General features: G+C 45.0%; 4 protein-coding genes and 1 non-coding gene across 13 annotated transcripts; 1 reads left to right on the top strand and 4 right to left on the bottom strand.

The window, feature by feature from the left end:
- Nucleotides 1-184: 184 nt before the first annotated feature.
- Nucleotides 185-1,329, bottom strand: LOC112880936 (AIG2-like protein D). The gene is made up of 4 exons (XM_025945661.1): nucleotides 1,013-1,329; nucleotides 802-894; nucleotides 581-664; nucleotides 185-484 (listed from the first exon to the last, which is right to left on the bottom strand). Exons 1-4 carry the CDS (start codon nucleotides 1,223-1,225, stop codon nucleotides 410-412), a joined length of 465 nt encoding a protein of 154 aa, XP_025801446.1. The 5' UTR covers nucleotides 1,226-1,329; the 3' UTR covers nucleotides 185-409.
- A 902-nt stretch (nucleotides 1,330-2,231) lies between these two features.
- TRNAH-GUG lies at nucleotides 2,232-2,303 on the bottom strand. Its single transcript has one exon. It is a non-coding gene; the product is annotated as a tRNA-His (tRNA).
- Nucleotides 2,304-2,764: 461 nt separating this feature from the next.
- LOC112880928 (molybdopterin synthase catalytic subunit) lies at nucleotides 2,765-3,650 on the bottom strand. The gene has a single exon (XM_025945656.1). It carries the CDS (start codon nucleotides 3,485-3,487, stop codon nucleotides 2,900-2,902), a length of 588 nt encoding a protein of 195 aa, XP_025801441.1. The 5' UTR covers nucleotides 3,488-3,650; the 3' UTR covers nucleotides 2,765-2,899.
- A 567-nt stretch (nucleotides 3,651-4,217) lies between these two features.
- On the bottom strand, nucleotides 4,218-7,165 carry LOC112884267 (protein FAR1-RELATED SEQUENCE 5-like). The gene is made up of 6 exons (XM_025949639.1): nucleotides 7,021-7,165; nucleotides 6,867-6,937; nucleotides 5,868-6,785; nucleotides 5,671-5,759; nucleotides 4,762-5,020; nucleotides 4,218-4,403 (listed from the first exon to the last, which is right to left on the bottom strand). The coding sequence occupies exons 1-6, from the start codon at nucleotides 7,163-7,165 to the stop codon at nucleotides 4,218-4,220; spliced, it is 1,668 nt and encodes a 555-aa protein (XP_025805424.1).
- A 3,654-nt stretch (nucleotides 7,166-10,819) lies between these two features.
- Nucleotides 10,820-20,976, top strand: LOC112885223 (achilleol B synthase-like). 9 transcript variants are annotated; one of them, XM_025950880.1, is made up of 19 exons: nucleotides 10,868-10,882; nucleotides 10,962-11,369; nucleotides 13,766-13,954; nucleotides 14,077-14,166; nucleotides 14,424-14,618; nucleotides 14,768-14,852; nucleotides 14,931-15,097; nucleotides 17,027-17,215; nucleotides 17,406-17,519; nucleotides 17,613-17,735; nucleotides 17,819-17,941; nucleotides 18,177-18,275; nucleotides 18,575-18,631; nucleotides 18,761-18,807; nucleotides 18,897-19,040; nucleotides 19,127-19,304; nucleotides 19,727-19,807; nucleotides 19,892-19,975; nucleotides 20,610-20,976. In XM_025950880.1, exons 2-19 carry the CDS (start codon nucleotides 11,172-11,174, stop codon nucleotides 20,736-20,738), a joined length of 2,292 nt encoding a protein of 763 aa, XP_025806665.1. In that variant the 5' UTR covers nucleotides 10,868-10,882; nucleotides 10,962-11,171; the 3' UTR covers nucleotides 20,739-20,976. The 9 variants fall into 9 exon arrangements, 7 of the variants coding, with proteins under 7 accessions (XP_025806690.1, XP_025806672.1, XP_025806683.1 ...); XM_025950874.1 differs by having other exon boundaries at nucleotides 10,822-11,369; XM_025950915.1 differs by lacking the exons at nucleotides 10,868-10,882; nucleotides 10,962-11,369 and adding an exon at nucleotides 13,145-13,642.
- The last annotated feature ends 1,629 nt before the right edge of the window (nucleotides 20,977-22,605 follow it).

The raw sequence follows: 22,605 nt of genomic DNA, 5'->3' as shown, positions 1-22,605 counted from the left end.
TCTTATTTGTGTCCATTTGTTGGTGTATTTTGTCATGAAATAACCAGGTTTTATCACACTTGCATTTTGGCTAAGTTTAATGAGAGAATTCAGTATGCCCCTTGGTGCTGACACCCCAATCTGCCCGAAATCCCAATCGGTTGGTGATAAATAGAGCTGTAGAGCTGTATACCACTGGTAGGCATCTAGGAAGCAGAAACCTTATCATTATAGCACAACAATAAACAGGGAGAAGAAAAGTGTCAATTTGTTCACATCCAAATGACTCGAGTAACATCTGTCTGATCCAAAAACACAGAAGAAATGTATAGTTGCACTAGTCAGGTCTATGAGCACAAGTCTATGAGTCTGACACAGAATCTATGGTAAATTTTGCAATGACCCTGTTTACAAACCAGAGGAGATCTTTTTAAAATTGCCCAACTTCCTCCATGAATTCCCGAGTCATCTCAAGATAATCCTTCAGATGCACCTTCCTCCATTCCTACAGACCACAAATAGACATGAATGCCGTTTAAGAACATATAGAAACATGAATATAAACACCATTTCAGGATACATTAGCATTCAGAGTCAGGACCTCGTAATCCCATTCGCCGTAGAGGTCAGGATCACCCTCGTTGGCCCAGATGTAGGCGTAGGCGAGTGATTTCTCCGACGTATCCTGCAAAACCCCCAAATGATCCCTTTTTTTTTCCATCGGTGAAACCATCAACCATCCAAGCTAAGATTTCACAGCAATGCGAGGTGGCATGGGCAGTCAAAATCAGATTGTGCATGATAAGGTTCCAGTGTACTCACTGCCAGCGAGACCTCAACAGTTTTCTTCACATACTCCTCGTCCTCGAACAAGTCGAACACATGGAGTTCCCTGTCGGTGAGCCCCTTGAAAACCTGGGAGGAGCGCAGACAGAGGCAGCAGAATCAGACGGCGACTCCGTCTCCGTGTTCCTACGGCATTCGCAGCGGATCGTGAGTCTGCTGGTGGCGTGCAGTTCAGTGAGAGAGGGACCTTTCCGTTCACCGCGTGGCCGGGGACGGGGAGGATGGCCGGGTAGACGCGGCCCCTGAGGCTGAACCTGCGGTGGCCGGGGAGGAGCGCGGGGGAGGAGGGCGGGGCGCGGCCCAGGAGGACCCGCACCACCTCCTCCGCCATCAGCGTGCCGTACACGAAGACGCTGTGCGGCCCGGCGGCCGCGGCTGCGGGAGGAGCCGGCGCCGCCATGACTGAGGAGGAGGTTGACGGGAGGTGTCGCCAAGCTGGGGGCAGCAGCAGGAGGACGACGAGGACGACGACAGGAGAGGAGGTGGAACGGAAGACGCCGGCGGCCAGGTGGGTGGCCAGGCCGGCGGCATTGCGTTGGGCCGAAACGCCGTTGGAGTTGGGCTTGGGCCGGCAGGAATGATCCAGACCAGCGTCGACGATACACTATCTCGATCGTAGAGATTTCAAAGAATTTCATAAACAGAGAGCAGAAACATAAAAAGTTTAAATTAAATTTAGTGTTTGCAAAGAAAGCCCACATCAATGAAAGCATCCATTATAGTTTGGAGAAAGTGCCTACAATACTCGTATAGTGTGTAAACGGGACACAAATTGAATAGATTTTTTGCACCCTTGAAGGAATGAACATAACCAATGCTTTGATCCTGGAATCATGCAAAGTGATTGAAGGGTTTGAATAGTCAGATTATTCCGGATAGAGAAAGCATGATCCATCTTAAGACTCAGTATAGTGTGTACTGCCTTGTCAGGGCCTCACTGCCGTGGCCGGCACCGGTGCTCTCCGAGAGCCCCAAATGGGAAGAAGATCGTGTCGTTCCAACGATCTCGTGTGCTCCTTCCCCGCGGTGCTAAACACAAAACTGTATGACAGTATGAGCCAAGATTGTGTTAAATGTTGGAACGTAACAGAGGTGAGTTATCCATTAAACCAACGGTTTACCCAGGTTAATAAGACAAAAGGAGATGCCTAACAAATAGCCCTATGCCACTTAGGTTGAAAAGATCGTGTCAATTTTCCGCATGTAGGTTTTACTTACTTTAGATATAGATCAACTCCACTTCAGGTAAAAGGATGCTTTTGCTTTACCTTGGTGCTACTATATGGGGTTACAAAGGAGAAAGATAATATAAAAGAAACAAAATATGGGGATGATAAAAAAGGGGGAAAAAACAAAAGTGCTGCGGCTGCTAACTATGGGGATGAAAAAAAGACCAATTAATTAAGTGTGGCTGCTGGGATTCGAGCCCAGGTCTCCACGGCCACAACGTGGAATTCTCACCACTAAACTACAGCCACTTTGTTGTGTCACATTTTCATGCAAGTATAATTATTCGCTTAAATGTCAGTCCATTCTTAAACCAACGAACCTGGATCTTGGGGTTCAGTATTTCGACCAAGTAGACATCGTGCATACTGCCTTGTTTAGCTTCAGTTTCCTGCACTTTTGGGCGACCTTTTGATGTCAAAGTCCAGTCCTAATCCGCCGCTCGCACTGAAATCAACTGGACGAGGAAAATCAATCTCATACCACCTGTTTCAGATTCAGTTACTGCCTACTGTCCAGAGAAAGGATCGGAGGCTCAGCAAATGTTTTTTTGGTTCTTGTGCTGGTTTGGTTGTCTTCTCACAAACAAATCTTCAGTAGTATCCATTTATACCAAATCCATACTGTTTCTATTATTTTCCCTCATGGGGTTTCCATCATCACAATACAAGCAGGAGTTTCCAATGCCTTGTGTTCTTCATAAGCATCTGCCTTTCGTCTCAAAAATGCGGTATACAGACAGTATCTCTCAGCAAAAATTGAAAAGAAAAGTCCATGGAGATCGATCGAATACAGCTGAGAATCTCGCAGATCCCACTCCCGTGCGATCGCGATCCGGCGTCTGCCATCAGGCCTCCTGGACCCTGACCTTGCTCCCGCAGCAACCGCCCGCCTTCGCCGCCGGAGCCGGAGCCGCGGCGCCGGAGTGGCTGTCCAAGAACTCGCGGTTCTCCTTCCAGACCTCGCCGTCGTCGTACACCTCCTTCTTCCAGATGGGCACGGACGCCTTGAGCTCGTCGATCACGTACCGGCACGCCTCCATGGCGTCGGCGCGGTGCGTGGCCGACGCCGCCACGAACACGCTCGCCTCCCCCGCCGGCACGGGGCCCAGGCGGTGCGCCACGGCGAGCCGCCGCAGCGCGTGCCGGGACCGGGCCTCCCGCAGGATGCCCGCCAGGCGGCGCCGCGCCATCGCCGCGTACGCCTCGTACCGGAGCTCCACCACGCGCCGCCCCGCGAAGTGGTCCCGCGTCGTGCCCTCGAACGTGGCGATGGCGCCGGCCGACAGGTCCCGGACGTGGTCCACGTACCGGGCGATGTCCAGCCGGCCGGATACTTCCTCCACGATCTCGATCAGGTCCTCCTCCGCCTCCTCCTCCTTCGCGGCCGCCGCTGCCGTTGCCTCCTCGGTGGGTGGGAGATCGCCGGCGGCCATGGGAAAGCAGGGATTTTTGGATTCTTTGACTTGGCAGAGCACGGATTGGAGCTGTCCCGGGGGAGGGAGAGAGCAGATAAGGTTCCGTCAATGGGGGTTGGGAGGCAGGGGAGGAACTGCCGCCGCAATGACGAGCCTGCCCTCCGGTTGCTTACGAGTGCAATGAGGTAGGCGGGGCACCAAAAAAAAAACATAGTACAAGAGGGCGCACCTAGGAGCAGCAGGAGAGCAGGAGAATTTCCATTTCTCCAAGTTACAACGGTGGCGCCGTGGCGATGCAACGGTGGTCTGCAGATGGTCAGTGGTCAGTGATCTCCAGCGTCGGTGGTCAGTGACCATACCATTGTCGCATGCATTAACCGTGACACCCATTTCTGCAGGAAATCAAAGGTATGTCAATAAACACTCGAAGTTCAGTTGGGTGATTAGAAAGGCGTCGACTACTATGCAAACAACCCTTAAATGAAAGCGTGCAAACAGATCATTAGATCCCTCAGATAGGCTGTCAATGGTGGATTAACTTTTTCCTAATAACCCCTCCCACCAGCAACCATGTTTTTTAATTAGCCCCTGCAGCCAAGCCGATCGAAGCGCTATCAAGCCGATCTCGATCTCCAGGCCGCCGCCGTCTTGGTGCCCTCCACAGGCTGCCGCCGTCGAGGTTCCTTCCTCCACAGGCCGTCGCCGTCAAGGTGCCCTCCCAGCCCCAGGCCGCCGCCGTCGAGGTGCCCTACCCTGATGCTCTGTCGACCCGCTGCCCGTTCACGCCTTGGCCGTGGTCCTCCCCGGCGGAGGTCCGCCCCACCGCCCCCGATGATTCCCACCGGGCGTGCACGCCCCCTCCATGCTCGTCCATGCCCCCTCGGCCTTGGCGTCGGGCCGCTACTCCGGGCATCCGAACCTCGGACCAGGACGGCTGCAATGGTTGAAGATAACGTTGATATTGTTGTTTCAATTAGCAAAGCAATGACCAGTGTTCAAATGAAATGAACAATAATGTTCAATTTTGTTTCTGTAATTTCAATTGTAACTGCTACTGACAAAAGTATGTATCATGCAAAATTTCCAAGTCTTTGAAATGAAATAGATTACAATAATTTAAACACTCAAACTGTGTTTGCATCTTTATTTGGGCAATTGCGCCTATCGTGTCCAACGCCTTTGCATATTGTGCATTTGCGCGGACCTGAACTTTGAGTCCTTCTGTTTTTGTCAGCATGACCTAGTATTCTTTTGCACTTCCCCTTTGAACGAATGTCTCTAGATGGATGCACTTGCACATTTTCTGGAATGGACATCGCAATAAAAGTCTCTTGTTCCTCTTGTCTTGTGCGAGATGAAGGCTGAAACAACAATGAAAGAGACTCCAAATTCTGAATAAGAATGTCCAGGCCTTCATCAGAAGTCTTCGCCATTTGGAAAACATCTTCAAATCTGTTATGGGCACTTGCCATCTTCCTTCTCGTAGTATCTTCCATGTAACTAGTGGACTTCTCAATTAATAAATTCCCTTCACTATCGTATGCATCTTCTCTGAAAATGAATCAATGTGAACATGTCAGTTTTCAAGAAATATCAGTCATACTACAAAATTACAAGGGTTAAATATTAAAAGGTACCTTTTACAATTTTTGGTCCATCTATTGGTGATGTAGCACATGGGCAGTTCACGAATCCTTGCACATCTTAACATCCGTATTATATGGCGACATGGTATTCCTATTGACTCAAATAACGTGCAAGAACACTTATGTACCTGTTCAGTAGTAAAGCAAATGACCTCTCTTATTCTGTTTGAGTTGTCAACTACTTTAACAATTGTTCTATCCTCCATTTCAGTTCTATTTTGTACATCACAGTACTCCCTTGCTGCTAACAACTCCTCCTGAAATTTTCTAAACACCTCATGTGTAAATACAGAACCACCATGTCGCTCTAATTCCCACGATGTAAATAGCTTTGGGTTGGTATGCATGGAAGTGTTATTGTCAATGAGTTCCTCCTGTCGCTGATATTTTAATGCCGTGTCAAACCTTAACCAGAATTCAACAAGTGCAAGTTTACGACCTCTAAAACGACTGAAAAAAGAGTTTGCACTCTCTGATCTTGACGTTGTTCGAAGAATGCCTCCAAGCCATATCTCCTTGAAATATGCACGTATCCATGATTTCCGGATTTGATACCTTCCAGCTAACCAGTCATTGTTCTCCAAGTGATACTTTGCTATCCAAACTTGCCATCTGCTCTCAAATTCTTCTATAGTTTCTGAACCCTATACACATGAATTGATCATCTTCCTAAATTCGTCATCATTTAGAAGATTAGCATCAATTTTCTCAGGCGGTTTTTTCATTATGTGTCACATGCACAATCTGTGTACCGTGTTAGGAAGAACATTAGCGATGCCAGCCCTGATGCTAGCATCGTCATCTGTTACAATGAATGCGGGAGCTTTCCCTCTCATAGCTCGAAGAAAGGTCTGAAATAACCAAACGTAGCTCTCAATCTTCTCATTAGCTAAGAAAGCAGCACCAAAGAAAATAGAACACATATGATGATTGACCCCAGTAAAAGGTGCAAATTTCATGTCATACTGGTTTGTGCTGTAAGTAGTATCAAAAGACAGTATATCACCGAAATGAATATAGTTCTTGCTATTAATTATATCAGCCCAGAACACTCGAAACAACCGACCATCCTTCACTTCATATTCAAAGAAGAAATTAGGGTCCAAATCCTTGAGTGTACGTAAATTCTCAATAAACATCTGAGCATCTGCGTCCTTTATTTTATTCCTGAAATCACTGTAGTAATTCTGCAAATCCTTTTTTGTGCATCCAACATACTCAAAACCCCCTGCACCAACTTGAAGTAATCTGTAAGCTTGTGATGTTCCAATGCTAGACTTGTGACAATTGAAAAGAGTAGTTTTTGCCTTCTCACTGACATAACGGTTGGATCGAAGGAGGTGATGTTTGCTAGGTGTCACAAAGGCATGGTTATGTCTCTCAAATAGTGCTGCAATGATATACTTACCTTCTGGAGTGCGCTTAACATAAATATAAGCTTGACATCCACATCTTGACTCTCTACTTCTGCGACCTTTTGATGATGAACCACTGGAACCTGCTTCTTTTTCGGTTTTATATCCTTCCCTTGCACACAGGAATCGCTTCCACATAACCACTCCATTATCATCTAGTTTCTGTTGGCCCGTCCTAACGAAGAAACCGAGATCGTGTGCATATTCTTTGTAAAAAATTTTAGCAGCTTGCACATCATCAAACAACATGCCTTTCTGAAAACATGCATCATATTAGCTTTCGAACATGTAAACATATTTTTAATGAATGGTTATCTGGATACAAATATATGTCACCTTCAGAACATGTTTATTTTTCTTCTGTGGTGTCCCAAATGCATCATTGATATCGATGGTGGTCTCTTTATCTAATGAAAGACACGATGTCAAACTAGGCCAGCGTAAACATAAATGCATAATAATAAATTTGTACATTGTTCGCAACAGTTACCTTGCTGCATGAAGGTCTCTTCACGTATAGGAGAGGATCCACTATCGAAATCGGCACTCATGAGCCCCAGAGCGTCTACCTTCTGTATAGAGATTAAGTCGACGTCGTCCAGCACCTCCAGTTCAACAGCACCATCGCTGGTCATCTTGATCGAGTTGATTCGGTGCGCGGCGCTGCCTTCTGTTCTTCCTTCTTCCCTGGAGGGCGGCGGCCAGGGGAGGGCACCTAGAGGGCGACAGCCTGGTTACTACACGGAAGACGATGGTTCCTAGGGATCGAGCTGGAGATCGAGATCAGCTAATAACGCTTGGATCGGCTTGGCTGTAGGGGCTAATTAAAAAATGTGGTTGCTGGTGGGAGGGGTTATTAGGAAAAAGTTAATCCACCGTTGACAGCCCATATGAGGGATCTAATGATCTGTTTGCACGCTTTCATTTAAGGTTTGCTTGCATAATAGTCAGCGCCGATTAGAAAATCATCCTTCACTCGCCCTCTTATTCCGAGTGTTTCAACATTGCCCACGGAAAGCTAGATTTTTTTTTTGACGGGAAGGTAAATTTTCTTCTAAGACTGATAGCCTAGCCCATCCTGACCACATTTCAGATCGAAATTGAAGCCTGGAGATATTAGCCGGCCCAATAGGCGTAGCCCATTCTCAGCACGTTAAAGGTGTGTTTGCTTTCTGGCCTACGGCGCCGCACCGTGCCTAAGGTGCGGCGGCCGGTGTGGCGCCGTAGGCCAGAAACCAAACAACCCCTAAAATCTGAATCGAAGCCGATATATATAGGCTGCCATTTGTGATGAACATTAGTGAAACGGCCTACGGCCTAATAGGTTCTAATGGGTTATAAGAGCTTGGTAGGGTCTTATATCTTGGGTTCGATTTTTTAGGGCAGTAAATTTTTTAAGATTTAACAGCGTTTGCTTTGCCGAGGGAGTATGGCGTACGTGTAATGACAATAATTGTGACGAACGCTAACTATAGGGAAGAAGATAAGTTCAATGGAAAAGGATTACGGCAGGTGCAGTGTACACATCGGATGATTGATGGCAGTTGTTATTTCTAGCTTGACAAAAAGAAGATTAACGTCCTAAATATTAATGATGATCGACTGTGCAACATCCAGCGCCTTGTTGATATGACCACGCCCCCTAGTGCCTCTCCTCTATCTTTTTTTTTGAGATTTCCTCTATCTATTTTTGATAGAGAAATGATCAACCACCGCTACGGAATTAATGTCGGCACCAATTAATAAAAATGTCAATGCAGAAGTGTACTCTTGCTACCTTATGTGTTAGAAATCGACGGCCAAATAATACAATAGACAGCTCGTATATAGGAGGGTGTATATATGCAGTAGCATTTAGTGCTGTCGCTTCATGACAATTTCTTTGTACATGCTCTCCCCTCTAATATAAGAATTTTTTTTGCCATTTATTTCTATAACGACTCTGTTAGATAATTTGGCAATTTTCGGTATATTTTAATTCCAAATATTACTAGCAATTTCATGATATAGATGAATGATAATGTGTGTAGGAGATATGTGCATGTGTTCATGTTATTCTCACTAATAAGCATGAACAAAGAATTAAACCAGAATAGGTTTAGTATGTACCCTAAGGCGGGACCAGTGCTGGGGGCACCGGTTGCACCGTTACCAGCTGGAATAGACATGCTATTCGACTGGCCTTGCTTGAAGTAGCCGAACTATGTCGATGCAGTGCAGTCCCACGAACGGTCACGCCGGGAAGTAGACGAAGTAGTCGTTCGCACGAACGGACACGTCAGGAAGTAGACAAAGTAGTCGTTCAGGGAGCGAGCAGTCGCGTCAAGACGCTCCCCAAAAACCTAATTGCCCGCGCCCCGTGCAAGTCCTTCAGCGAGCAAAGATTCCGGAGGCCCTGCTCTCGCTAGAGCTGTGCACGCAGTGCTAGCGTTGGGAATGGCAGAAAGCAGCTGAGGGAGAAGGGAGAGGTCTCCTAAGAAGGAGTGAGGTGCCTCAGGTTCAACGAACCTGGACGTCATGAATGGCTTTGATGAGCGGCAGTTATTGTGCCTCAGGTTCAACGAACCTGGACGTCGTAAAGAGCCTTTAATGTCCGGTCATTAGTGTCGACATTAACCCTCTGTTTTAATGCTCTTTACTGCAAAACGTCCTTCTCCGGCCGCGCACGCGCACCGCACCGGGCCACGGCTCGGCGAGGCGAGCGAGCGCGCGCGCGTGTGGTTCACCGTCCTCCTCTTACCGGCTTCACAAGTGGTGTACACGAAGTCCACCTTTTAAGTCGGTTGAGATCCTCCTCAATTCCCGGTACGGAATTAAGCATTGATTCTCTAGCATTAATAGTGGGCTTTAAATTCTTTTAATGCTTTAGAATGAATGGGCCAAGCTCATTACTCCAACAGACTCATGTGGTAATGCAAGAGAAAATGTCTCTCGGTCGCTAAGCTAGATCAATTTGAGGTTCAGTTATGTTTTGTGAAGCTTTATTAGCTTAGAGGTTTATTTTTTTCAACTCTTTTTTCAAACGATATTTTTTTAGCTTAGAGGTTTATTTTTTTCAACTCTTTTTTCAAACGATATTTTTTTCAACTCAAGCTTGCATAAAGTCCAACAAAAATGGCTGGGTTAGAGCAACTCCAACAGACCCTCTAAATAGGTTCCAAGTTTAGAGGGTTAAATAAAAAAGATGCACTCCAGCAGACTCTCTACTAGGCCCTCTGTTCTAGGGAAGTCTCCGAATTCTCTTCTCCACCCTCTATTCCTAGGGGGGTCTTCTCCACCCTCTAGGGGTCGGGAGCCCTCTAGAATTGAAAGTTATTACTGGAGTTGAAGCAAATTTGAAAGCCTCTAAAAAATAGAGGTATATCATATTTAACATTTGGAGGGTCTTATTTAGTGGTTATTGCTGGAGTTGCTCTTACACATGCATAAAGATTTTTTCTTTTTGAAAAAAGATAAATAATGCTTGCAAATAATTAAAGTGGCAATGCGGCTTAGCAAGTTTGTTCCATGCATCTGGATTTGAACCAATCATGCATGGTCAGAGGAGCTGTAAACATGACATTTTCAGGCTTGGAAGAATGTCGCCAACCACCACCATGCATGGTCAATAAATGTGTGGTGAACGTGCCAATCCGTGCAGATCATCACCATGATCCATGATCCCAACCACCATGCATGGTCAATAAATGTCGACAACTACCACCATTCAGATTGATCGGTTGCACCTTTTGGATTCTGAGGCATATGATGATGAACTTGACACCAAGTCACCACCATGCTTGACCATTATTACCCCAACTCTTCAATTTCCCAATTATAGTAACCATTTTTAAGTGCCGCGTGGTGACTACTGGTGAGGTCGTTCTTGTTGACGACGGCGTGGAAGATCACGGGCGGGGCTCGTCGGCTTCCACCACTTCCCGACCGGCCGTACCACGTACGCTCCACTTCAGCTAGCTAGCTGCAGGTCCTGGTTCGCCTGACCACCGCTAGCTAGCTAGTACTACTAGTCTTCTTCGATCTGACCTCAGATCCATGGCTGGGTGTGGACGATGGGTCGAGAGACTGAACAACAACTAACGGCTGGCTTCTTGACTGCGTAGAACCGATGTTCGTGTTGTGCGTATTGTAAGAGACAGCAGCTAGCAGCGAGATAGATAACTGCGTGCGCCAGCTAACAACCAACTAATAACAACCATTCTAACTAGCTGACCTCTTTCGAGATGAGGAGGCAACGCTAGGGTGCTCGCATTGCCTCTTTAAATATAATCCTCCTCCTCCTCGCTAGCCTAGCCACACGCCTACTACAGTACCGGCGCTGCTGCTTCTCGCTAGCATTGCTCGTTCACGAGGTGCTCGATCGATCGCATTTGAAGTTTACTCACTGCTCCCTTTTCTTTCTTTCATTCTTTTTTTCTATACCGCATGCAGTACCCGGCGGCGTCGCATTTGAAATAGATTCGAGTAAAGCTGCCATTTTATTTTTCCCCGAAAATATACCGGTAATTAGAGTCTTTACGATCGAGATCGATGTGTTCCGAAAGCGTTCTCGATCGCCGTCCATGCTGTACGCTTATGGTTTCACTTTGCTGCTACCTATGGTCGGTTTGAGATGATGCACGTGCAGTGTAACTGTGCAGCATGTGGAGGCTGAAGGTGGCGGAGGGCGGCGGCCCGTGGCTGCGGTCGACCAACGGCTTCCTGGGGCGGGCGGTGTGGGAGTTCGACCCCGACGCCGGCACGCCGGAGGAGCGCGCCGAGGTGGAGAGGCTGCGCCGGGAGTTCGCCGACCACCGCTTCCAGAGGAAAGAGTCCGCCGACCTCCTCATGCGCATGCAGGTACGTATCTCAAAGTCATGTACAAGTACGCTATGGTAAAGGGCTGTTTGAACCAGGAAGAAAGCTCCGGATCACATCGGATATTTGATGCTAATTAAATATGAGCTAACTATAAAACTAATTGTATAAATGACGACTAATTTATAAAATATTAACACATATTTACTGTAGCTCAATATTATCAAACCATAAACTAATTAGTCCTAATGGATTCGTCTTGCGAATTAGTCTCTATTTATATAATTAATATATATTTAATATTTTTAATTACATCTGATGTGATGGAATAAAAAATTAGTTTGGGAGATCCAAACGGCCACATGCATATGGAGTCAACCGTGGACTGTGAGTAGGCAGTATGTATGGGGCTTGCTTCCCGTCAATCATCGACGCTACCGGAAAAAAGATTTTTGCCGAATGTCAAGTGTTTTGCCGAGTGTTTTTTCGGTCACCCGGCAAAGAGCGTCTTTGCCGAGTGTCTTTTTTAGACACTCGGCAAAGAAGCTCTTTGCCGAGTGCCTTTTTTCGACACTCGGCAAAGAGTCCCTTTGCTGAGTATTTTTTTAAACACTAGGTAAAGATAATTTTCAAATCATATTTTGAAGTAGTAATTTAATTCAAATACAAATATTTTCAACTATAAAGTTGTATAACTCATCAAGATGCACAATTCTTGTTTTGGACATTTTTTCATTTAACAAAATAAATATAAATTTGTTCACAAAACATATATATCTCTCTCGTAGTTTATGAAACTACAAGAGACATATATAAGATTTGTGAACAATATTAGAATTATCATGTCAGATAAAAAATGACAAAACAACCAAAATAAACTTTGTAGATCTTAAGAAGTTATAAGATTTTACAGTTGGCAACATTTTAATTTGAAATCATCTTGTCAACAAAAACTACATCTGAATATAGAAAATTTAAAATTTGAATTTTGCAAATGACCTCGAATGGAAAAACCATCAAAATTAAAGTTGTAGATCTCAAAAAGTTATGAAAATTTGTAGTTGACAACTTTTTGATTTGAAATCATTGTGTCATATTAAAATACATTTGAAGTTTTTAAATTTTGTAAACGATCTTGGATGAAGAAACTATCAAAATAAAAGTTGTTGATCTCGAAAAGTTATGCCACTTTGTAGTTAACAACTTTTTCATTTGAATTTATTTACTATCTCAAACAAATAATTTACACTCGGTTAATTATAATATGTGGAGAATAAAAACGTAATGTTGACACACGTGGTCCAATGGTGCAGTGGTAGAGGGAGTTGTTTATGTGCAGGAGGTCGTGAGTTAGAAACCTATCATCAACAACTTATGAAAAATTACTAAAAAAATGTGTAACCCATTAGATGGGTCACTGACTGGCTGTGCATACCTCCCCCAATAAATTTTTTTCCTGTTCCTTTTTTTGGATTTTTCCGATTTACATTTTGCCGAGTGTTTTTTTGCACTCGGCAAAGCTTTTGTAGAGTGCCCGACAAAAATCACTCGGCAAAGACGTCTTTGCCGACGAAATCGCTGCCGAGTGCCCGGCAAAGCCTTTGCCGAGTGTAATCGGAGCTTTGCCGAGTTTTCCAGACACTCGGCAAAGGGCTTGAATCCGGTAGTGTGAGGAGACCTAAACTAAACTACTTGGGAGATGTTTTTGTTCGCCCTAGGCCTCTTGGGTTTCAATTTTTTTTTTGTGCGCTCTCATGCATAGCACAGAAAATACCCGCAAAAAAATATAGCACAGAAAAAAAAATCAGGCGTAAACAATCAAAATCATGCGAAAAATGTCAATCTGCGTCAAGAACATTTGGATTCATGAGCTGAAACTTTGATTCGCCGGAAGACTTTAGACTCGTGAGTAAAAAAAAAAAGGGAATCTGGCGTGCAAAGGAGAACGGGGAGGCAGCCCACCATTGGCCAGCCCAAATGAAATTTGTGGGCAATAAGGCTGGAACCTCATCAATTTGGTCCATGGGCCGATCCGTTAGTAAAGATTTTTTTCCAACAAGGAGGCCAGCCTACTGGGCCGGGCCCAGCAGTCTAGCGGGTCAGGATACAGCGCGGCGGTTTTAGCCTTTTAGGCGTCGACCAGTCTCGCGGCGGCGGAGGAATGAATCGCCGGCGGGAGGGCCCACCGCGGGGAGGGGTGGAGAAGGTCTGGACCGTGAGCCGCGGGGGGCGCGTGGGAAGCAGCGCGGGTGGGGGGCTGCCTTTGCGGCGAGAGCGGTCGCCAGGGAAGCCGTTAGAGCGCAAGTCGTCGCAAGGTCTCTCTCCGTGGCGGGCAGCTCGTTCTCGTCGATTTCTGCTCTCCCATTGTTTGATGTGTTCTTACTCATATTTCTGGTAGCTAACCTATGTCTGGCAATTCGCAACTTTGATTCTTGCAGTGTGCAAAGCAAAGCAGCCACCAACGACGGAATCTTCCACGCATCAAACTTCAGAAGGATGAGCCAGTCACTGAAGAAATTGCACTGAACTCCTTGAGGCGAGCTCTAGATGAGTTCTCTTCACTGCAAGCCAGTGATGGGCACTGGCCCGGTGATTTCAGCGGGATCATGTTCATAATGCCCAGCTTGGTGCGCCTTTTCTAGACAGAACACACTTATGTGTATTTTTTTTTACTTTCCCTTCTTGTGTAATTGAGTGCTGTTTGTTACCAATTGACAAGGATAAAACATATGTAAGCATTCACTTGCAGATATTTGCTTTGCACGTCACTAATTCATTGAACGTTGTCGTGTCACTGGAACATCGGCGAGAGATATGCCGCTACATCTACAATCATCAGGCATGTCATTATTCTCTTAGACTGACTTCTTTGGATGGCTGGGGATCCAGGTCAACCCATGTCATAAGCCTAGTAGCATTTTGATCTTACTTTAGCTAAATTGATTAAGATATTGTCCAATCAACCTTATATTATTTGCCGATGCTTTTAGGTCTCATATATACAAGTTTAGACCGAGACTTACGCTTTTATGCACAGTTTGGATAAGGTCCCAACTAAGTCAACTTCTTCTGTTGTCCAAAACGAATAATATGTAGAATGAAGATGGTGGATGGGGCACACTTATCTTGGGCTCAAGCAGCATGTTTGGAACATGCTCAAACTACATCACCTTGAGGCTTCTCGGTGAGGAACCAAATGATGAGAACAGTGCATTGGCTAAAGGGCGTGCTTGGATTTTATCCCATGGTGGTGCAACTTTAGTGCCCCAATGGGGAAAGATATGGCTTTCGGTATGCACCAGAGTGTATATGTGATTATTTGTGTTACATTTTATAAACCTTGGTTGGTGGGTGGGGGGTGGGGGGACCATGTTACCTGTAGTCGTTAATTCCCTGGTATCACTATAACTGACCCAAGCTATTTTATGGATTAAGTGAAGATACTTGGAGTGTATGATTGGTCTGGAAATAATCCAATTTTCCCTGAACTATGGTTGGCTCCCAAGTTTCTGCCATTTCATCCAGGTATTCCTTTGTAATGATACAATTCCAACCTCCAGGGTACAACACATTGGACACATAGCTTAAGCTCTGTTCTTTTAGGGAAGTTCTGGTGTTTAACCCGTATGGTGTATCTGCCAATGGCTTATCTTTACGGCAAGAAATTTGTTGGACCAATTACACCAACTATACTGGCACTAAGAGAGGAGATTTATAGCACTTGGTATGTAAATATTGACTGGAGCAAGGCCCGTAACGCCTGTGCAAAGGTTTGTCAAATTTCTTCCAGTTTTGCAGTTCCATCTGTTCACTATCTGCATACATGTCTTCAATGATTGAAAATGACGATTTGCCACTCAGTGAAGTTCATGTGATAGATTTTTCACAAAATTCTGAAGCACCTAGTTACAGATTGATAAATCCTTGAAATTCCCTTTGATACATCACTTTCTGTGGTAAACAAAGTAAAGATTAATTGACTGGGAAAATCGCCTGGATAGTTTGTGTAATGTGGGGGCAGGATCTATTTGATGGGCTGATTCTGATTTATGACTAGGCTGTGATTCTTGGATAGACTGTCAGGTTAAAAGGGCTCATTCCCAGACAGATGTGGGCTCTGTGCTGCAACATACTAGACTGCTAGAGTGTGGATGGCAAGCAGCCCTAACATGCAAACACCTGTCCCCTCCTCTCCCTCCACACATGTGCACATAATTAATAGTTCCAAGCTTCTATCTAAACAATGAAACTGATGAACAGTAATTTTCCCATTGCAAACCCTAAACAGGGTATAGTAGTTATATACATGGGCCTCTATACACATGGGCTCAATATACTCCAACACCCCCCCGCAGTCTGAACTACTGGCGCAACGGTGTTCAAGACTGGGCAACAAGAAGAGAGTACAAATAGAGTACAAAGGGCAAATACCCCCCCGCAGCCACAATTAGCTACCGGCTACGTTGAGGCTGGATCAAAACTCCGAGAAGGTCGAGGAGGACGGAGACCAGGGCCCTGATGTTCTGGACGCCGGCTGCTTGGAGGTGGAGCTGGGCGACCATGGGGTCGGTCGGGTCGTACCGGGCTCCAGATCCAGCGGGCGGGGCCTGGAAGGAGGAGGAGGCGCCGTGCTCAGGGTCGACGGGCTGGCCGGAGGAGATGCGGAGGTAGCGCTTCGCCTCGGCGACCCGGAGAGCGAGGGCGTCGGCAATGGCGCGCTCGCGTTCCCAGGCGAGGGCTGCCACACGAACCTGCTCCTGGGCCGCCGAAGCCTCCGACTTGGCAGCGAGGAGGGCCGCGGCGAGAGCGGCGTCGGCCTGCTGCCCTCGGAAGGCGGCGGCGGAGAGCGGCGCATCCTCGGGCGCTGCATCGACGACGGGCTGCTTGCTTGCAGCGACAGCGGCGCGGTGGGCCACAACAGCGGCGGCTGGATCGGCGCCCGCGGCCGGCAGCAGCTGCACTGCGGCCTGCAGGGCGGCCGGATCGACGCCCGCGGCCTGTAGCAGCTGCGCTGCGGCCCGCAGGGCGGCCGGATCGACGGCGGCGCGCTGCTGGGGCCCCGCAGCCCCGGCGCCCGCGCCAGCAGCTGCTGCGGCAGCGGTGGCGTCGGGCTGCAGGGGGCCCAGGGTGGCAGGTGGCTGCTGCCGTGGCCCCTGCGCCGGCGGCGGCCCCTGCGGCGCTTGGAGCAGAGGAGCTGCGGCGCCCGCGGCCAGCGCCCCCTCGAGGACCATCACAGCGGCGGGAAAGCTGGGCGGCGGCGGCCAGGCGGCGGCGACCCAGGCGCCCAGATTGGCGCGAGCGGGAGCAGAGGAGGGAGAGGAAGAGGAGAGGGGAGGGAAGGAGGAGAGGGGAGGAGGAGGAGGGGCCGGCGGCCCGCCATGGTGGCTGGCGGCGGCGGCGGGCTGGAGGGTGGAGAGAGGAGAGAGAGCAAACCTAGGCTAAAGATACCATGATGAACAGTAATTTTCCCATTGCAAACCCTAAACAGGGTATAGTAGTTATATACATGGGCCTCTATGGGCCTCTGTACACATGGGCTCAATATACTCCAACAGAAACCAGCAATATAATTTGTTTATGTTCATGCAAACTATCACAAAGTAAAATTGTAAGATAACTTTAGGTTGCTCTACTCACAGCAATGTTCAAACTGATATGAAGATCTTTTTCCTTAAGCCTTTTTTTCCCTGTCAATTCAGGAGGATCTCCTTTGTCCACGTACAGACTTGCAGAATGCTGTTTGGACCGCACTCTACAGGTGTGTGGAACCAGTGTTGAGCAGTTGGCCTGTCAACAAGCTGAGAGACAGAGCCCTGGACAACCTCATGGAGCATATACATTATGAAGATGAGAGCACTCAGTATGTTTGCATATGCTCTGTGAACAAGGTAAACAACAGTAAAAGTTGGTTCCTGACAATTTACCTAAGCTGTACTACCATTCTGTTGTGGTATTCTTATTAATGATCCTTTTGCTTTATGATCTAGTTTATACTCTGTTATAATGGTTCTTGTTAACTATCTTGTGTATCTTGGACTGGTGCTTGGTGCCTGCTAATATCTTTACTTTTCTATTTAGGCTCTAAACATGGTCTGCTGCTGGGTAGAAAATCCAAATTCAAGTGCATTCAAGCGTCACCTTGCAAGGATACCTGATTTCTTGTGGCTTTCAGAAGATGGCATGAAGGCACAGGTATAAGTTTTCCCTGTTTCATGCACTTCTAGTGCTTGCTAGCATCGTCATACCAACATGATTAATAAGTGCACGATTGAATTATCGCGATAGGTATATGATGGCTGTCAGAGCTGGGAGACAGCATTCATAATTCAAGCATTTTGTGCTACAGATCTTGTCAACGAGTATATTCCAACTATGCAGAGAGCCTATGAGTTCATGAAACATTCGCAGGTTTCTTTCTTTATCCTCAAATCATCCATGTTCTAAATTAACAATTGTATTATGTAACATGACATGTATTTGTATATTCACAGGTTATGAGGAATCATCCTGGTGACCAAAGTTATTGGCATCGCCATAGATCAAAGGGATCATGGACTCTTTCATCTGCAGACAACGGATGGGCTGTGTCTGACACTACAGGAGAAGCTCTTAAGGTTGTTAGATTCTTGTTCACCTTTTATTTTGCCTTAATGTGGACAAGTAAAACTAGTGATCGTATAGGTTGCTGGGTACCACATAACCTAATCTAAATTAGTGAATGCAAAGTGTGTAAACAGCAATCGTATAAAATACTCAGCATTCTGTTAATTTCCATGCCTTCGTCTGTTAATTTTTTCCATACCTTCTCATTTTCACTATACAAAGGAACTTATTTAACTTTATTTACAGGCTGTACTTTTGCTGTCAAATATTGCAAGCAACCATATTGGTGATCCGATAGAAAAAGAAAGGTTGCATGATGCTGCCGATTGCCTTTTATCTTTTGTGGTATGAATCCTCTTAAACGGAATCATCTGAAATGATGTTCCAATTAATGCATTCGTTCATGCCCCTGAATAATTCTGTTAGGGAACTAAAGTATATGAATATGACATCTTTCCTTAGAATCTGCACAATTTTTCTTGCCTTCCTGCTTGTTTATGATTTTTTTTCACCTTTTAGCAGTCAGTCAAATAAATTTGAAATTTATTAACTATGTTATGGTTTTTATAACCCTTAAAATTTTATCTGAGTTGCTGTTCTAAGCTGTGAAGATCATCTTTTAATGTCTAATCATTATGATGCAGAACAAAGATGGTACCTTTTCTACATACGAGTGCAAAAGAACTTCTTCTTGGATAGAGGTAAGTTTTTACAAGCTCTTGTTATTTTCCCTTAGGAAGATCGGTACTTTTATTCAGTTATCTTACCTTTTTATTTACATTTTACTGTTTCCACTCCACTGTATTGACATATTTCTGTTAATTAACTAGATTCTAAATCCTTGTGAGAGTTTTCCCAATATAGTCGTCGATTATCCGTAAGTGATGCAAATGACGTATTGTTAGCAAAAAGCCTCATAACGAATTTTCCAGTTTAGCTGAAGCAATTTTCTCACTACATTGGCAGTTACCCAGAATGCACTTCCTCTGTGATTCAAGCTCTGATACTGTTCAAAGAGTTATACCCTAGTTATCGTACAGAAGAGATCAATGAATCTATCAGAAAGGCAGCAATATTTATTGAGAGCAGACAAAAGGAAGATGGATCATGGTTTGTTTTAATGCGTCATTTGCTGACTTACCTTACTCATATAAATTTTACTTCAAGAATTGATAACACACATAGCTGTTTGGCAGGTTAGGCACTTGGGGTGTATGTTTTACCTATGGGGCCTTCTTTTCGATTAAAGGTTTAGTGGCTTCTGGAAGAACATATGAGAACAGCTCTTCCATCAGGAAAGCTTGCCAATTTTTATTGTCAAAGCAGCTCAGTACTGGTGGATGGGGAGAAAGCCATGTATCTAATGAAACTAAGGTACTTCTCATTCGTGTTCTCTAGATCCCTCTAGCTCTGGTTTGTCTCGCTGGTGAATACTGATAAGGATACAATTTTTTTCATTGTATTCTTATTTAACATGCTACTAACAAATCGATCAACACATATGATACTCCATGGTGAATCTGAATAGTTCGAATGGATTTGAATCATTTAGTCATTCATTGGATTTATTGACTCATAGAATCTGAATATTCTTAGAAGCCAATCTTACGCTGTTTCTTTCGCAATAAAATTGCTCCAGTTCCACTACTTAATGCAGCAAGAACAGAGCCTCAAGCTAGTTGGGGTAGGGCACACTATTTAATGCACTGGCAAACTTATATTTATAGACTATCAAAGAGTTTGATTTTTGTCTTTTAAAATTTTCTTTTTTTCTTTTTCCTTGTAATATTAAATAGGTTTATGTGAACATCGAAGGTAGCCACGCTCATGCAGTAAATACAGCTTGGGCGATGCTGGCTTTAATTTATGCTGAACAGGTACAATTTGCTAGTACTTGATTTAAATTTTGACAATAATATGCATTTTATCAATCTAGTCACATAACTTTGTTTGAATACCAGTTTGAACGAGATCCAACACCACTGCATCATGCTGCAAAAGAATTGATCAATATGCAGTTGGAGACAGGAGAGTTTCCCCAACAAGTAGGTTTCCACTTGTGTTCATAATGGCGGCTTCTATGAACAAGCGAGCTTGTTATGCTCCTGTTAGTTTGGACAAAATTTTAATGGAATATAGTGTTGAGGACCACTACAGGAACACCATTCATATTGCATATTAATTATTATGGGAATGAAACACCCATTTTTCTCACGTACAAATATGTGATCAAATGATATAAATGGGTGACTACAGACTAGAATGTGTAACAATTTGATATATTTTCAGTTTACATGCTCCAAAAAAATATCATACCTATAAATCTTGCAGTAATCACACAATTGCACATGCTACCCCAAAAAAAATTCACCCCAGCCTATACATTGGGCCGTAATCACACAACTGCAATTCAGTTAGCGTGCTCAAAACAGTATGAGGTGATGTTCCAGATATTATTGTGTCTAATTAGTAACCTCATAAATTTGACATGCTTTTTTTATGATGGTGACGACTTTTGAAATAATCTATTTGGCTATGTAATCTATGCATAATTTCACAGGCATTCTTGTAGTTCTGAAGTGTGAACTGTCATGGTTCTGTATTATTAACGTGGTGTGTTGGTCTTTGATTATCCAAGGTCCATCTGGTTTTTTGACTGTGCTTGCATTTTGATGGCAGGAACATGTCGGATGCTTCAACTGCTCCCTTTTCTTCAATTACCCAAACTACCGCAACATATTCCCCATTTGGGCTCTTGGGGAATATCATCGCTGTCTTCGTGCAAACAAGAGTAATGGGTCCATGTGAGCTATGATCATATGAACTAGACCAGATGTGAGGCTGTAAAACTGTTTTTTTTTTGAAAGACCTGGACAGATTGTCCAGCATTCATTAATAAGAAGTAAAGCTGCTTCCATGTATCAGTGTATCACATGCATAATGTGAGACTGTAAAGCTAGCTTGATATGCATGAATATTGTTATACCTATCTGGTTGAGTTTCTTATCTCTCTTGAAACACTTGCAAAGATACGGCTTATGTAGAACATAATTAGCTCTCCTCTGTACCTTTCTCTGGTTGTTCAGTTTCTCAGCAAAGCATCAGTGAGAACTTGTAATCCTGGGCAAGTGTTATAACAGACCTTTATTACGTCCTAATACAAAGATACACAGCTCTCCCGTGTTCTCTTGAAAAGAAATTATTATACCTATCAATTTGCTAGGTGTTGTGGGGTCTATACTCGTGCTGTTATATTGTTACAGCGTTATTTTATTTTGAATGTTGAAATCCTCTTCTACACCGTTCCTTCTGTATACGGATCCTTGGTAAATAGTAGCGTCCCCTTGTATGCTGTAGAAAAACTTCATGTTCCTTGCGTGCTTCACTATCCACATTTATTTCAGGCACAGATCCGAAATAAATGTAGTACAATTTTGTGACATGAATTAAAGTTTGGATGGAAGGAGCAATTAAATACTTTATCCTTGCAAAGCTCTCATCGGTGGAGTTTACATTAAATGTCTTTCTGGGGCAGGCAGGTCAAAGCAAAAAATTCAGATTGGTTAAACTACGCCAGAAGCTCTAATCTGAGACGCGCCCTAGGCAAAATGCTAGACGCGCAGGGGTCGCGTCCCCCGTTACCGCGTCGCAGATTAAAAAGTAATCTGAGACGCGCCTCACACGCGTCTCAGATTACCAAAATGCAAGACGCGCCTTACTTACGGCGCGTCTCGCCTTGGCTTCACACAGGCTTCCCTGGGAGCCAAATGAGAGACGCGCTCTAGTTTAGGCGCGTCTCGCATTAGTCACAGATGCGAGATGCGCCTCGCTTACGGCGCGTCTCGCCTTGGCTTCACACAGGCGCCACTGGGAGCCTATTGAGAGTCGCTCCCTAAGCGAGGCGCGTCTTGCATTAGTCTACCTCCAACAGGGGCCTTTTTTTTCCCCAGCTGCATCCTGGAACTAGCCAGGATTTGGCAGCTGCATTCAAATACCTGCAAAAGATTTCAATTCACAGAATTCACCGCAATCATCGCACGCATCCATACAATTCACATAGTGCGATACACACAAGCAAAGATAGTATTATATAACACATGTACAATCAATTAGCCTCGTCCAAAACTCAAAATAAGGCTCAACCTAACTCAAAACAACAATGATCGATAAGAACAATAGAGTACATGCAAAGCAAGTCTCTCAATCTAGCTCAATGTCGCCTACCGTGCTATCATAAATGGAACTCCCCCTTTTGGTTGATCACCTCCGTCATGAGGAACCCCGCTAGCCTCTCTCGGATATCCTGCACGTTACGAAGCGTCGTTCGATTGAAATAATCATCTTCGTCCTTCGAAATATAATTACAAGCAGTTAGAATACAAGATGAAGACAGATATTTTTTAATTAGAACACGTGAGAAATCTTACCATGAAATCCGGTTTCTCTGCAACTAGAAGCATGTTGTGGCAAACATAGAACCCACATGAGTTACCCGAGGGTTGCCGTGTGCACTACATGTCAAAGATAGATAGAAATTAGCATTTTATGACACTTAGAACCAAGAAAACATCGTAATAGTAAAGCGATTTAGTTACAGTAGTTACCGTCCACGCGGTGTGATGTGTAAACGCAACTTGACGTTGCTCTTTGTATCCTTCTGAGGCCCTAAGATGCC

The sequence above is a fragment of the Panicum hallii genome, chromosome 1, assembly GCF_002211085.1.
Source record: "Panicum hallii strain FIL2 chromosome 1, PHallii_v3.1, whole genome shotgun sequence".
Taxonomy (NCBI): Eukaryota; Viridiplantae; Streptophyta; class Magnoliopsida; order Poales; family Poaceae; genus Panicum; species Panicum hallii.
Note: the sequence above shows the minus strand (reverse complement) of the source record. Positions and strands in the feature narration are given on the sequence as shown.

Coding starts and splice junctions, on each gene's coding strand:
- LOC112885223 (XM_025950874.1), top strand. CDS start 11,172: ATGTGGAGGCTGAAGGTGGCGGAGGGCGGCGGCCCGTGGCTGCGGTCG. Junction 19,041..19,126: donor CAAAAGGAAGATGGATCATG/GTTTGTTTTAAT, acceptor GCTGTTTGGCAG/GTTAGGCACTTGGGGTGTAT. Junction 19,976..20,609: donor CAGGAGAGTTTCCCCAACAA/GTAGGTTTCCAC, acceptor TTTTGATGGCAG/GAACATGTCGGATGCTTCAA.
- LOC112880928 (XM_025945656.1), bottom strand. CDS start 3,487: ATGGCCGCCGGCGATCTCCCACCCACCGAGGAGGCAACGGCAGCGGCG.
- LOC112880936 (XM_025945661.1), bottom strand. CDS start 1,225: ATGGCGGCGCCGGCTCCTCCCGCAGCCGCGGCCGCCGGGCCGCACAGC. Junction 665..801: donor CTGTTGAGGTCTCGCTGGCA/GTGAGTACACTG, acceptor GGGGTTTTGCAG/GATACGTCGGAGAAATCACT. Junction 485..580: donor ACGGCGAATGGGATTACGAG/GTCCTGACTCTG, acceptor TGTGGTCTGTAG/GAATGGAGGAAGGTGCATCT.
- LOC112884267 (XM_025949639.1), bottom strand. CDS start 7,165: ATGACCAGCGATGGTGCTGTTGAACTGGAGGTGCTGGACGACGTCGAC. Junction 6,938..7,020: donor AGAGACCTTCATGCAGCAAG/GTAACTGTTGCG, acceptor GTCTTTCATTAG/ATAAAGAGACCACCATCGAT. Junction 5,021..5,670: donor AATGACTGGTTAGCTGGAAG/GTATCAAATCCG, acceptor ATTCATTTTCAG/AGAAGATGCATACGATAGTG.